Below are 14,673 nucleotides of genomic sequence, written 5' to 3' on the forward strand. Positions count from 1 at the left end.
CTGTCACTGGTGAATCCTCTCACCCTCTGTCCGCATCTCTGGCCTATACCCCAGTTCTGTATGAATAAATAAATCTTTAAAAAAAAAAGTGAAGAAGAAAAAAGAATACTAAGTTCAAAAAACAAAGCAGGTACTAATCTTCTTTACTATTGAAGGTGACATTAAAGTTTATTGTGCCTAAAATTATGTGACTTTATTCCAACTTTTATTTAAATGCTTCAGATTGTAACTGTATTACTGGTAAAGAAATGCTAAATTTATTGAGTCTGGAATACATAGGGGTGATGAGAAGAGGATAAAAACTGAGAAGGAGTTGTATGACTGTTTTATCAAATAAGGCCTTGTATTGGGTGAGACACTGTAAATTAAGCTCTGCTCTCAACAGAAAGTGAGTGAGGGATCATGGTCTTACTAAGAAAGTTTAATTTTATTTGAATATAGTAACCATTTTACATTTATCACTTGAACATTTAGTGGTTTTTGAATTTTTTTTTAGAAGTGAGGTTGAGATTTACTTAGTATTGAGGCTTAAATACTTCAAAATATATTTGGTTATTATATAAATTTGATTCCAAAACAAGGCACTTTGTTTCTTAAGTAGGGTAGATAATGTTAATATTATTATTCAAAAGTGTATAATTGCAGGAGACAGCTACTAAACTATTTACAAGAGCCCTGATCACTTCTCTTTTCACTTCTGTCATGGTAATGATGGGTATTATTAGAAAGAGAATTTTCTGTTGAGTTATGCCTATAGGAAGAATTAACATGAAGGGAAGTGATTTGAGATAATACCCATGGAGTCATTAAAGCCAGGCCTTCTTATTCAGAATATTATTTGATGTCATTGTGAGATTTTATTTGAGTATACAGTTACTAAAGGTCACTGAAAGTCACAAATTTCCTGTTACAGAAGAGGTATATTTTTTACAGCTTAAAAAATCATTTAACTGTGACTCCACAGTGCCCTGTTCAACCTTTTCATTTTGAAACTTACTTAAAAATCAGCTTTTAGAAAAGAATTCCTGAGGTGTACTTTTTTACATATAAATAAACTTTCCTCTATATCTGAGAAGTTGTAGACTTTTATTTTTGTTCTCTCTTATTACTATTAGTTTATCTGAAGTAGAAGGTATTGCTAAAAAGAATGTTCTATAAAGATTATTCTGGCCAGCTGATCATCATGGACTCCAGCCAAAAAAAAGTCTAATCCCAAATCACTTACCAGGTTTTCATTATCCTAATGTAACAATGAATATTATCTTTGTTGAAACCATATGAAACTTGAGTGCTTGTAAAAGATGCCTGCACTGGGTTAGAACCAACCAGGGATGCATTTCTCATTGGCTTGATTATGAGCTTTTTTGTGTGTCTTACGTCCCCAGTTGTTTATATAATGGGGGCAGGAGTTACCCTCCATTTTGGGAAGTTGCCCAGGTAATTCTAATGCACTCCAAAGTATGAGAACCCATGGGTGGTTTAGTCCAAAGAAGGCATAATAAGACTTCTAGAATAAAAAAACTGTCAGGTTTCTGTCATGCTGTGGTAACTGAGACTCTTGAGTCAAAGCACAGAAGGAAAAACTCATTTTCCCAGCCTCCTCTGTTTCTAGTGGCCTGGGCACTCCCAATCAGATGCACCTATGGGAGAATGGGATTCCAAGGAGAAAAGCAAAGAAACAAACATTCCTAGAGAATTTTGCATTGAGCATGCTGGTACAGATGGCACTCTGGCATAGTCCTTAGCATCACTGGTTTAAGCCACTGTGTGGGAGACAGTGGTATGGTGTGGAGTGGCAATGACACATGCTTCACATGAGGTACATGAACTTGCAGTTTGGTTTACCTATCTGATTATACAGCTTCCAGGCCTGCTTAAACTGGCCAGATGTGTTTTCTTTGCAACTAAGAGCCTTAACTAACCTAATGGACTTATATTATGCTAGTCAGGAAATAAATTTTGGAGGCAGCAGCATAGAATCAATTCCTGAGCTTGCCAATGCCTGTGTAGACTTAAATAAGTTTCTTAACCCATAATTTGTCCTAAAATGGGAATTATCTAACATTTGTGTTATTAGAGTTATAGGAGGTGACACATGTAAGCCAATATCACAAAATTCAGCATTAAATGATGGTTTTTTTTTTTTGTAGACAGGCCTATTCATGTCTTATGAACTCAAAAATTTTCTAGATCAGTACTCTTGGTTACAGAACCTCACTCAAATTGGCTTAAACAAACAAAACAAAACAAAAAAAAGATTATTCATTTATGTAGTGAAAAGTCCAGAAGTTAGACCTGGCTTTGGGTACCATTGCCTCAGGATGTCCGACTTAGTCATCCGAATTCTGCCTCACCATCACTCAGCCTGCTTTCATTGTCTGGACTTCATTGTTAAATGGGCTCCCCAGGTGATGACAAAGCACAGCTGACAGCACCTCTCAAGTAGCATATTACCAGCCTAGCAACTCACTGAAATGAAAACTCGTTTCAACCAAAGCCCGCAGGTTCTGATGTTAACTGACTCCAAGGACCAGCTTTGGCCCCACTGGTTCACTCACATCCATACCCATGGACCCAAAGAGGAGGTTAAGTACTAAATCACAAGACACTGAGAAAATACACTGGGAGGGTATTTTCTTAAAAGGAAGGGAAAGAGCTATAATTGGAAGAAAAGGTAGCACATGCTACAAAGGCAAAAATAACCGGATTTTTATTTCCCATCAATTTTCTAACAAGAATACTATAGTCGGTTTACCAAAAAGGGATATTATCCACCTACCAGTCCATTTGTCACAGACCTGTCAATGTTAGTTGTCCATTGTGAATCCCTTTTCATTAGATCTCTAGTCCAATTCTTATGTCTGTGTGTGGAGTAGTTTAGTGAGGAAGCATCGCTTTAGTGATGACTGCTAGAGTAGCTTCTGCCCAGTAAGCTGAGCATGCCTGTTCTCTACCTATTTACATCTTGAAATCTTGTGATTTCAAGAAGTATATTTAACACAGTAGATGAGAAATGAAGCTATCAGTTTATTTTCCACATTCTGTTTATAAATTTATAAGTAAATTTATAAATCACAGTACAATTCCAAATGGTTTATTTAGCCTTTCCATCCATAAACAAGACAAGAAGAAAGAAGACATAGGAAGACTATTAAGGCAGGTTGCCTGACATTATCAAAATGTATCATGTATCTTGGGTAGAAATTGTCCCATGTCTGAGCTGACCCAGAAAGTTTAGCCAGAATTGCGACCCCAGATCTACAAATCACAAAACTCGGTGGAAACGGAGAATAACAGATTTTCACCTTCATCTCCTGAGCACCTGGAAATAAATATGGGTCTGAAAGAGCACCATGGGCAAAAGCAGTGGGCTAGTGTGGCCCACCCAGAACCTCAGAATGTGAACTTATTTTGAATAAGGGCCTTTGCAGGTGAAATTAAGGAACTCAAGTAAGTGGGCCTTACTTTCAATGGCTGGTATCCTTACAAGAAAAGAAAGGGACACCCAGAAACCCACAGGAAAAAAGGCGCATGAAGACAGAAGCAGAGCTGGGAGTTAGGCTGCCACCAGCCCAGGAAAGCAGCAAGAAGCAAGGCCGGATTCTCCCCTAGAGCCTGCAGTGGAAGAAAGGCCCTGTTTGGACTTTTTTTTTTTTTAAAGATTTATTTATGCATACAGAACTGGGGTACAGGCAAGAGGCTCAGTGGCTTCACCAGAGACAGCGGGGAGCAGAACAGGCAGATCGACGAAGTACACTGCTGAGGGGAGCAGCAGAGGTCTGCCGCGCACATGGCAACTAGATAATTTGTAAATGTATTATTCTAGAGAAAATAAGAAGTATTCTTTCTCTCTCGACATAGGTAGCTGTTTCTAAATGAGCTTTGGTTGTACTGCTTGCAAGCATTTGAGCCAGCAGCAATGACATGTAGACAGCAATGACATGAGTTAAGGTATTAATAATGCAAATTACACTTAGTAGAGTATAAGCTTTGGTCTGAGTATATTATGCATAAAAGGTTTCCAGTGTCATTTTGACCAACACAGTGTACAGCTTTAACCAAGATAAGCAAACAGATAAACCAATAGAGTGTAGTGTGAAAGAGACGAAATGCAAGAAAAATAATGTGTACTACATTTCCACAAATGTGTGACTTGCCCACCTATTTTCTGTTTTAATTTCTGTTCCTCAAGAAAAGACAACCTAGAGAAGGTCTAGAGAAAAACTAAATTCATGAATTCCTGTCTACAAATATTGATCAATTTCCCATAATATATGAGACATTGGTCTAGGGATATGAAATAAATAAGACACAGCCCTCAACGTCACAGTCTAATGGGAGAGACAAATACACAGAAACAGTGATCATAATGCAATGTGACAGGTACTGGACAGATGGGTGCTTGGGACATTATGAAATCACAGAGGAATGGTGCTAGCCCCCCACCTTCCCAGGTGAGCTGAGAACAAAACAAAAAGCAACAAAGAGGAGTGGGGTAAGGTGTTACTGTTGTTGCTGTGTATGTCTAAGAGCAACTTGTTTAAAAGGAAGGAGCTGTGGGTGGTAGAATATAAAGCTAGCATATGGAATAGAAAAATCTAGTGGGAAGGCAGGAGTAAAAGGATGATTTATAGAATGAGACTTGCATAAATAAGAGGAGGAATCTCACATCCTCCAAAAATAAATAAAAGAAAGTAGGGGTGATTATGGCTACAAATAAGATTTTCAATGGGGTTCCAAAAGTTAAGGAGATTACACTAGGCTTATTAATTTGCTGAAGCAGGGGTTTTTAAGTCTTTTGGGGTGTCTAGAAAATCTGATGAAAACTATGGATGTTTTTGCATTTTCCCATACAAGTTCAGCTTCCTAACCTAAATTCCAACCATAGGCTCTGAGTTGAGAACCTGCATTCCACCCAGATGACACAGGTCATCTGCTGAGAGGAGGGGCTCAGATTGTGGAAAGTTTGGAAAAAACACTGAGGGGTCAAGGAGAGGCAACTAACAAAGGTGAACAGAACGTGTTACAGGGTATCTCCAGAGGAAACGGGATGATATGGACTGTGAATCCTCACCCACATACTCGAGAAAGCTGGATATGACCCCCAAGCAGACCCATGGTGAGAAACAATAAGAGGATTTATTTACATGGGGAGTGAGAAAACAGACTTGAAAGAGGGAAGTAAGAGGGATTTTTTAAAGATTTATTTATGCATACAAGAGATAGGGGTGGAGGAGGGAGTTGGGGGGGTGGGGGGGGTTGTTGAAAGGAGTCACCAGAGACAGAGTAAGGAGCAGAACAGATGTACTGAAACTCGACACTGAGGAGAGCAGCAGGTAGGACAAGGAGAGGTCTTCTGGGCCATGTCAAACTAGTGTTGCAGTGGCTGGCAATAAATAGCTTGATAATGCTGTCTCTTTAACCCCTGAGCTACCAGGGAGGCCCCAAAAGGGAATTTATAGGTTGGCAGTGGCAAATGTTGTCTGTCCTACCCTAAGAAGCATCTAAAGAGCAAAAAACATGGTGTAAGTCCAAGCCATGCAAACTGGCAGCCTCTCCAAGGACACCTCTTGTCATCAGTGATTTAACTGCCAAGCAATTCAACTGCCCAAACACCAGCTAGTTTAACTGTCTATTCCTCTTACAGTTTACCCACTTGCAATTTTTGTCACTATTTCTATGGTGAAAAAAGCTGGATACTGACAGTCTCAGAAGGCAGTCACAGCTTACAAATGAGTTCAAAGGAAATAGTAATCAGTCATCAAGCATGGTCCACGCATGGCCAGTGTGGCAAAGCCCTCCATTTCTGGGAAATAGTCAATAATTTCAAGTCAAAATTATTTAAAATGGTTAAGAGAGTGCCCTCCCTGGTGGTATAGCAGGTTAAAACACAGCACTAAGAAGCTAAAGCCACTTCACCATGAGTTCGATCCCTGGCCCCAGAGGTGACCCACATGGTGCCGCAGACCTCTCCTGACTGCCCCCCCCCACACACACACACAGATCCCCTCAGCAGTGTACTTTGTCAATCTACCTGTTCTGCTCCCCACTCTGTCTCTGGTGAATCCTCTCACCACCCCTGCGCCTCTGGCCTGTACCCCAGGTTCTGTATCTTAAAAAATGGTTAAGAGAGTTTCTTTAAAATTACCTCTCTCGGCCCTCCCTGGTGGCGCAGCGGGTTAAAGCACTGCACTACAAAGCTTAAGCCACTTCCGCATGAGTTCAATTCCCGCCTGCCCCGGAGGAGTCCACATGGCGAGGCAGACCTCTCCTGACCCGCCCGCTGCTCCCCTCAGCAGTGTACTTCGTCGATCTGCCTGTTCTGCTCCCCACTCTGTCTCTGGTGAATCCTCTCACCCTCTGCATCTCTGTCCTATACCCCAGTTCTACATGAATAAATAAATAAAATCTTTAAAAAAAAAAATTACCTCTCTCTGCCTTCATCCCAATTCTACCAAATAAATAGTATATAGCAAAATGCATTTGTAAACTAAATCTATTGTCAGTCTACTTGATGTTGTTGAGTGTGACCAAATAGGCAATAGCACAATGACCGGAGCCAGTCCTTGCATTCAGGTTAAAGCGCCACTAAAAAACAAACAAACAAACAAACAAACTAAAGCCTATATAAGAGACCCTTCCCCTACAGCACTGGCAGTAGCTGTAGACCCCACCTTCGGGAGCTCTGTCTCAGCTGCTGCCCGGGAGCAATAAACTCTGCCTTTTCAGCCTTTCTGCCTCCCCACTTTTCTTCCTTGAGGCTTTCTTCTTAGAGGCTAGACAAGAAATCAGGACAAAACAAATGTGGTTTTTTGTTTGTTTGTGGTTTGTTTGTTTTTTGGGGGGGGGGGCGGTGTATGAGCTCATAAGACAAAAGAACCAAGTAGTTTCTACTGGCTTTATTTGAACTTTCCATAAGTTATCTTAGATTGCGATCTCAACATTCACCCTGTCCAGGCCTCAGGAGCTTTACCACAGGCTAGTCCCATCAGATTGCACCCGACTTTTGGGTAAATTTCCTCTCTTGAGGGTCCTGGCACTTTTCTCTTTAAACTGCACATGGAGGTAAGCTTTCCTACTCTCCTTGGGGGTCTCTGGAACCCTGCATGAAAGGTGGCAGGTTCTTTCCCCTTGGTTCTGCTCAATATCAACTCCCAAAAGGTCTCAAATATGACATTCAATTCAAAGTCTGGACAATGTAACCATATTTCCAATTTGCTATGTAAGGAGAAATAAATAAAATTCCTTAAGGAAATTATGCTTGTAAAACTAGCAAAAGTGGAAGATTGAAATTGAAAGCATATTGAAGGAGGCTGGGGGAAAGCAGGTCTCTGTCTTTCTCTCATTAGCTCTTTGTACAATTAGGAGCTACTCACTTGTCTTCTCCCCACACACAGAGGCAATAACTTACTTTTTTTATTAGTGTTATTTCTAGGGCCTAGCCAAAATATAATAAAATCTGTAGAGTTTGTGGGAAGATGAATAAAAAGATTGATACATTAATATCTAGGAAGAAAGACTTGTTTTTCCTAGTAGGTGAGATAAAGCTGGGAGCATTAGAAATACCACAAGGAGGCACTAGAATTCCACAAGGGCTCCCTCTGCCAACAAAAGCAGATGCAAAGTAGTGTCTTGACCTGGGTCAGTGCCTTTTAACTGATGTCTGGCAGAGCCAAACAAGCCTGGAGAGATCATTTTAAATGACAATGGAAGAAATTACTGCCAGGAGGCTACAGTGCTGCTCCGGGTAAGAGATGGATGTTCGCTTTAAAGGAACTCCAACAAAAGAAATCCCCCCCAGATTTGGACAACAACCCACCCCTGCCCCAGGGGAGCTGTATCCAAACAATAGCATATTGTTCCCTCACTCCAGTTTCCCTCCTCTGCTAATTAAGGAAAATACTCAGACTCATAATTTAAGGATCTCGTTCTACTGCCTCAGTATTTGCCTCACTGAATTTTCTTTTCCTCATTCACTAATAGAGCTGTCACAAATATTACCATTTTCCCCTTTTTCTTCCCAAGATATCGGTGAAGTGTTCACCCCAGACCTTTGAGCCCTAGCTTTCTGTGTGGGCGGGCAAGAAAGGAAAAAGAAAATCCTTTGAAATTTCAAATATATATATATGTGTGTGTGTGTGTGTGTGTGTGTGTGTGTGTGTGTGTGTGTATATTTATATAAAACTCCTGTGAGGGACTGGGAAATGTAACCATGGAAACCACAGCATGCCTGTAACCATAGAGACCCATTTAAACCAGCTGGGCCATAACATCTAGATGCTGGTAGCACTGTGGCTGTGAGAAGGACAGTTAATGGAGCCAAGTGATTTCAACTGTTCAGGTGAGAGTTTAGCAGATGTTTAAGTCATTTCTGGATCCTGCTCATACTTCAAACAGTTAGAGAAAAAGCCTTTTGATAGGATGGCCTCTGTTAAGATTAATTTCTAAACAATCCCCCAAATTTCTCTCCTTTGTGAGCCATCACTTTTTAGTCATTCATTCAGCAAACACATGCTTATCACTCTGGTGTGCTAAGCAATTTGTTGAATTCTACCATATATGTACTCCCCATAATTACAATTTATATCCCATCAGCTTTAATGCTGAGGCAAATCTTGAAGTAAGGGTCTATTTGTCAAAGATTTATTTACCAGAATCCATAAGAATTTGACTTTGTGTTTCCAGTGACAGGTGAAATAATCTTAGTTTCGTTTTGAAGGGACCGGCCTCCACTGGCCAATGGCAGACAAGTGTTTCTCAGAGGTGTTTCACAAAGCCCCATCATCCTACTCTTTGAGTTGCTTTTGTTCTTTCCAAGTTCTTGTTACTGAAGAACATTATCATGATGCACCCTGTTCTTAAAACTGCCATTCCCGGGGAAACTTTTACCCCCCCCCCCCCCGGGTGGAACCTGCATTCTTGTGCATCCTGTATAGATAATATGTAGGATGCCAATCGCAGTGGCCAAAAGGCAACCTCACCATATTTAGGAATCCATGTAAAGGTCAGCCCAGCCAATCACTAGCTACCACTTCGTCCCAAGGCCTGCTTGCCAAAAAGGGACTGTATAATCTGCTCTTCCCTTTGTTCTGGGCCCTTCCTGCCACCCAGGTGCCTCTGGTGAGCAGTTAAGCCCAAACTCAAGTTTGCAATAAAGTCTCCTCTTGTCTTTACAGCGGTGTGGCTGGCTTTTTCTGGGTAGTGCATCCCATTCTGGCATAACAGTTACAACCCCGTCATCACCCTTACAACTACAGCTTCAAAGATCTTGGTGACAGGTGGGTTTGTGAACTCCTTTGTAGTGTGTTTGTACACAGTGTGTTTAAAAGGCAGGGTGTTAGTGTAAAATCACTGGAGCCTGCCAAGTGATTAAATGACCTCAAGTTCCTTACATATAAAAGGGGAATGATACAATTCTTTGGGTTGGACAGTGATGATTTCACATGACTGCTGCTCTGAAGTTTTTACTGGTTTTATCTGTATCCCTTAGTTTTGCTCTATACTCTTTCATGTTCTTGTCCATTCTCTTACTTTACTCAACAACAGGTCCAAATCTTTATGGTTTCAACCATGTAGCCAAAATTCTCAAGGGAGATGATGATAACAAATGTTGTTACTCAATGATTACTAAACACCAGAAACTGGTCTAAGCCAGTCAGGTATTCTCCCTCATTTAATCCTTACAACTATCCATTGAGGATTTTAGAGAGAAAACAAGCATGTGGCATGTAGGCTAGTAACAGACAGAAAGAGTAAGTGAACCCAGCAGTGCCTTCAGTAACTCTCTGCTATTTTGTGCAACAGTCACGATCTCTGTGACTCTATACAGTCTACCAGTATGGGCTACGGGTATGTCTTCTCTTCAACCCTAACTCACCACTATAGACCAATCTCTTCATCAGCACCTGTTCCAAATGCCTTCCTTATATTTACAGGAAAAGACCAACCTTTCTCCAGTCCCCACGATGCACCACCACTTCCAATTCCCCCTTCTCTTCAAGTTCCCTCAATCATTCACTTTCTCCCCTATCTTTAATCCTTTTCATCTGTCACCTTCCTTTCAGTATATGGCCAGGTACAGGTCCAAGGCCACCCTACCTCACCTTAAATAAGTAAAATCACTGACTGTCCCTAATTGCCACCCATCTGCCAGTTTCCTGACTCATCACCACACTGCAGTTCCTTTCCTGGGACACCCCTCTCAAAGTTGCCTAAATAAATTACTTTTTAAGGTTGTGATCTCACTCTGCTCTGTAGAATTTATTTCTATTGGTCATTTTCATTTTGACATGAACTTTTTTGTTTTCAGCTCTCTGTCTTCCCCCCCCCCCTCCTTGGTTGACTCCTCCCTCACTGCCTAATCCTTAGATTTGGGTGTCCCTTGGGATCCTTAACCTGCTTCTGCTCTCTCTGGGGACTATCAATGTCTTCTGAGTTTCAGAACAATAAATAAAAGTGACAATAAATTTGACCTGAAAGATCTTGGGTTCCTCATGCTCAATTTGTTACCTCCATCCACTAAGTAGCCCAAGTCTCCAAAGCAGAAGTCATCTTGCAGTCCTTCCCTCTTACCTGCGTCACCAGGACCTCTACAGGTACATCTTAACTCTCTCTTCTGTCTGCTCCTCATCATGTCTCCTCCAAACAGCTTTAACCAAAGCTTGCATCATTAAAGTCACCTCATCTCCAGTCTTTCCCAAACTTAAGCCTCAACTGTATGTATCCACAATATAGGTTATCACTGGGCCTTTCTAATATGTAAATTAATCTGTTGCTCAAAATTCTGCAAAGATCCTCAATGCCAATATAAAGCAAACTAATCCCACTGTATAATAAGAAAACCCCTTAATGACTTGAGTCCTGCCTCTTCTTCCATCTGCATCATTTGCCTCTCTACCTCTCTAACCATTGCCTTCCATCAGCTCCATGGCTCAACTTTGGATTGGATGCAATGACACTAAACCTTTTGCTCGCTTTCTTGCCAGCAAATCCACCCCTTCTCTCTGGAACTCAGTCCCCAGTTCCATCAGGAAGACTCCTCAGTTGCGTTCTCCACTTCCTCTTGTTACTGCCCATCCTTTTACCTATCCCCTCACAGGCCAGCTTCCCTTGTGCTTCCCCACAGTTCCTTCCAACAGTTACCTTTTGTACTATGATTGTTTGACTGGCTCACTTCTCTTCCTAGACTTATATTTCCTTAAAGGCAAGAAGTATTCATGTTTAGAATTTGCATGGTTGTCCTTCTAGTTTTCTGAAAAAATTTCTTTATGAAAGCAAATATTTACTAAATATCAGATATTAACATTGTTATCAAGAAGATGGCAGAGACATTCCCTTCTCAGCTCAAACTTTCCAGTACTATCACTACCATCAAAACTAGAAAGCATACACCAAATGCTGTTAATAACTGAAGAGGGGATAGAGCCAGAGAGTGTGTTAGTAGAGTTACACATGTATTACATAAACCCACTGGCATATGGACATCACCAATTCACACACCAGGTGAAGGGTGTGAATATAAGTCTGTGGTCCCTTTAAAGGCTGACTGTTGGACCAAAATATCCCATCAAAACCACCATATGAAAACATAAACTCAAAAGGACACATACAGCACTATTTACAATAGGAAAAACCTGGAAACAACCCAAATGCCCAAAATTAGATGGTTGATCAAGAAGTGGTATTATACACACAATGGAACACCAGTCAGCAATCAAAAAAGATAAACTCATGCCATTTGCAGCAACATGGATGAGCTGTAAGGGATTATGCTCAGTGAAATAAGTCAGAAGGAAAAAGAAAAATGTCGAATGGTTTCATTTATAGAAGGAATATAAGAGAACCAAAACAGCCATAGAGGAAAAAACTGTATGGTTATTACAATACAAAAAACCAACACAACAAAACAAAAACAGACAGTTATAAATCAGAGATATCCTACAGGGGCGGGGGACAGAGAGGGACCAGAAGGAGGGAGGAATGTGGGGGACTGTGGTGATTATGCTCAGACAGAGTGGGGGAGGGGGAGTAAACATTGTTTTAAAATGAACAATAATGTAAATAGAATATGAATTAAGAAAAAAATCAGAGAAAAAAACCCCACCATATAAGTGCTTATCTGTGTAAGCTATTGCACAACAGCTGTGTAAGCTATTTAGTGTTGTTATGAGTAGACAAGAATAAACATTTACCAGTATTTAGAGCAAAGAGATACATAATTAAATGCCATTTAGATGCGATACTGGGGTAGTTAAATAGGAGGACACAAATGAGAGTACTCATTCATTTGCACAGCTTTTGTTAAGGACCAGCTCTTTCCCAGGCTCTTGGATCGGGAGTTGGAACATGACAATGAAACTATGTGATTTTTGCTCACAGGGTACTCATGGCCTGGCAAGGCACACAGACTGAAGCCATCAAATGCAAAGGGCTGGGATTCATTTTACATAGAGAGGTAACCGAGATAGGAGCAGAATCTCAGAATATTTACAAGTTGTGGTATTTTGTCTGGCTCTGGAGAAGCTTATGGGTTTTTTCAAATGGAGAAGAAAGAGTTCAACACTAAGGGAACAGAATGAACAGATGCAGACAGTCTTGGAAAATGAAGCACCTTGGAAACCATTGATTTTTCTCCCAAGCACATGCAGCAACAGCTGAGCTACTTGCTCAGAACTCCACAGAGCATTTAGAAGGTAAGTGGTGAAGTGTGCATGGCTCGAAGGAGTGCTCCTGTGTGACTGGGGCACATGATGGTGATTAGGGAGAAGGAAATATAACAGGGACACAAAAAATTAAATCATTACTTGGCTATGCAGAAGGAAAAAATTTTTTAATTTACTCAATTGCTGATATAACCTTTCTTTCTGCCATGAACAGACGTAACTAAACACCTAGCACAATACATTGACAGTGAGCCTTGTGTCACTCAGCTAGCTCCTCTTGCCCTATGCTTCTCTTTCCAAAGGGATGTTGAGGATTATGGTATTTACAATCTCACAATGGCCGGGAAGAGTTACAAACTTTAAGAGCTGGGACAGCATCACTTTGCCTCCAGGGAGCTACCTTCCATGTTGGTATTTGAGAATGAAAGTTCCATGGAGATTCTTAGGGCCCTCTCTGGTGGCCTAGGTGTTAAGTCTCAGTGCTATCACCACTACCACTTGAGTCTGATCCCTGGCCAGGGCGCTAACACACACATGGTGCAGCAGACCTCTCCTGTCCCACCTGCTGCTCCTTAGCAGCATTTCAGTAAATGCACTCCCCATGCTGTTCTGCACACCACTCTGACTCTGGTGAATCCTCTCATGCCCCTGCATCTCTGACCTACACCCAGTTCTTCTACAAATAATCAATAAAATCTTTTAAAAGAAAAGAAACTTTCATGGAGATTCTAGTCTGTTGTAACCAGCCCCAGCACAGAGTTACTCCAAAGACTGTGAGCCTTCATTGAGTCCCCACAGCTCTGAGGTCTGTTTGTGACTTCTCATCACCCAGGACTGGGTGCTATTCCCTGAGTAGGTCTTTGCTGTAGAATTACTTCTTCTCTACTGTATAAAGCTACATTCTAGATTTTATCTGTGCCAAAGTGGAGTTGAGGTAAATTTAGAACAGCTAAGTCTCAGAAACATCCTCTGACTAACCAAGATAAATGATTGCATTCATAGTGGTTCAAAATATTTTAAAGCCCTCAAAGAGATATCTGCTTTCCTATGCTCATAACTGCATTCACATTTGCCCAGGGGTGGAAGCAACTCAAGTGTCCATCAACAAATGAGTGAATAAACCAAATGTGTTACCCTGTATACATGCAGTGACACATTACTCAGTCTTCATAAGGAAAGAAATCCTGTTACAAACTCCAGTGTAAATAGACTTTGAGAGCTTTATGCTGAGTGAAATAAACCAGAGAAAGACAAATGCTGCATGATACCACTTGTATGTAGAATCTAAAAAAGCTAAAACCATAGAAACAGAGATTAGAATGGTGGTTACCAGGAGCTGGAGGCAGGGAGGAAAAGGAGAGCTTTATTTAGTATTCCAGATTTGCAAAATTAATTAACAGATCTGGAGATCTATTTTACAATAATTTGAATGTATTTAATATGACAGACTGGATTTAAACATTTCAGATGCAAAATTCATGTATGTGATTTTTTTTTACCATATTTCAGCGAGTAGAGGACACTGGTCCTTATGAACTCCATCAGGAAATCGGAACCGGCTGGAAACTCCCAGAATGGCTCTAAGAGTGCAGAACTGGCCCCAAGTGTCCTCTAAGGACCCTGTCCTCACCAATGTAGCTATCTTCCATCTCTTCAGGCATATATCTGCCACTCTGTTCTCCTTTCTCATATTCTCTCTACAATTCCTAATGCCTGAAAAGTCTTTTGTTTCACTTATCATTCATAGTTTTTAAGGAACAGAATTGACTAATAGAGTTAAGGAGTGAAGGACTTCATCAGAAGCATACTGGGGTGCTATCTCACCTGCTGCTCCCCTAAGCAGTGTATTCCAGTCAATCTGCCTGTTCTGTTCCCCAGTCTGTCTCTGGTGAATCCTCTCACCCCTGTACCTCCGGCCTATACCCAGTTCTTGTATGTAAAAATAAATAAGTTTTTAAAAGAAAGAAACATGTTGGATAGTTTGCCAGGTCAGAACCAGGCACTGAGGCTC

The 14,673-nt window shown here is 41.0% G+C and overlaps 1 protein-coding gene across 1 annotated transcript in view; it reads left to right on the forward strand.

The window, feature by feature from the left end:
• The window catches only part of GPALPP1 (GPALPP motifs containing 1), a 38,197-nt gene extending 23,951 nt beyond the window's left edge, over window positions 1-14,246 (forward strand). The window contains exons 9-10 of the mRNA XM_012723163.1: window positions 12,379-12,454; window positions 14,172-14,246. Of these exons, the coding sequence (XP_012578617.1) occupies window positions 12,379-12,454; window positions 14,172-14,246 (151 nt within the window). The remainder of the gene's footprint in view (window positions 1-12,378; window positions 12,455-14,171) is intronic.
• Window positions 14,247-14,673: the final 427 nt, after the last annotated feature.

This window comes from Condylura cristata, unplaced genomic scaffold (assembly GCF_000260355.1).
Source record: "Condylura cristata isolate star-nosed mole 26May11 unplaced genomic scaffold, ConCri1.0 scaffold00010, whole genome shotgun sequence".
Lineage (NCBI taxonomy): Eukaryota > Metazoa > Chordata > Mammalia > Eulipotyphla > Talpidae > Condylura > Condylura cristata.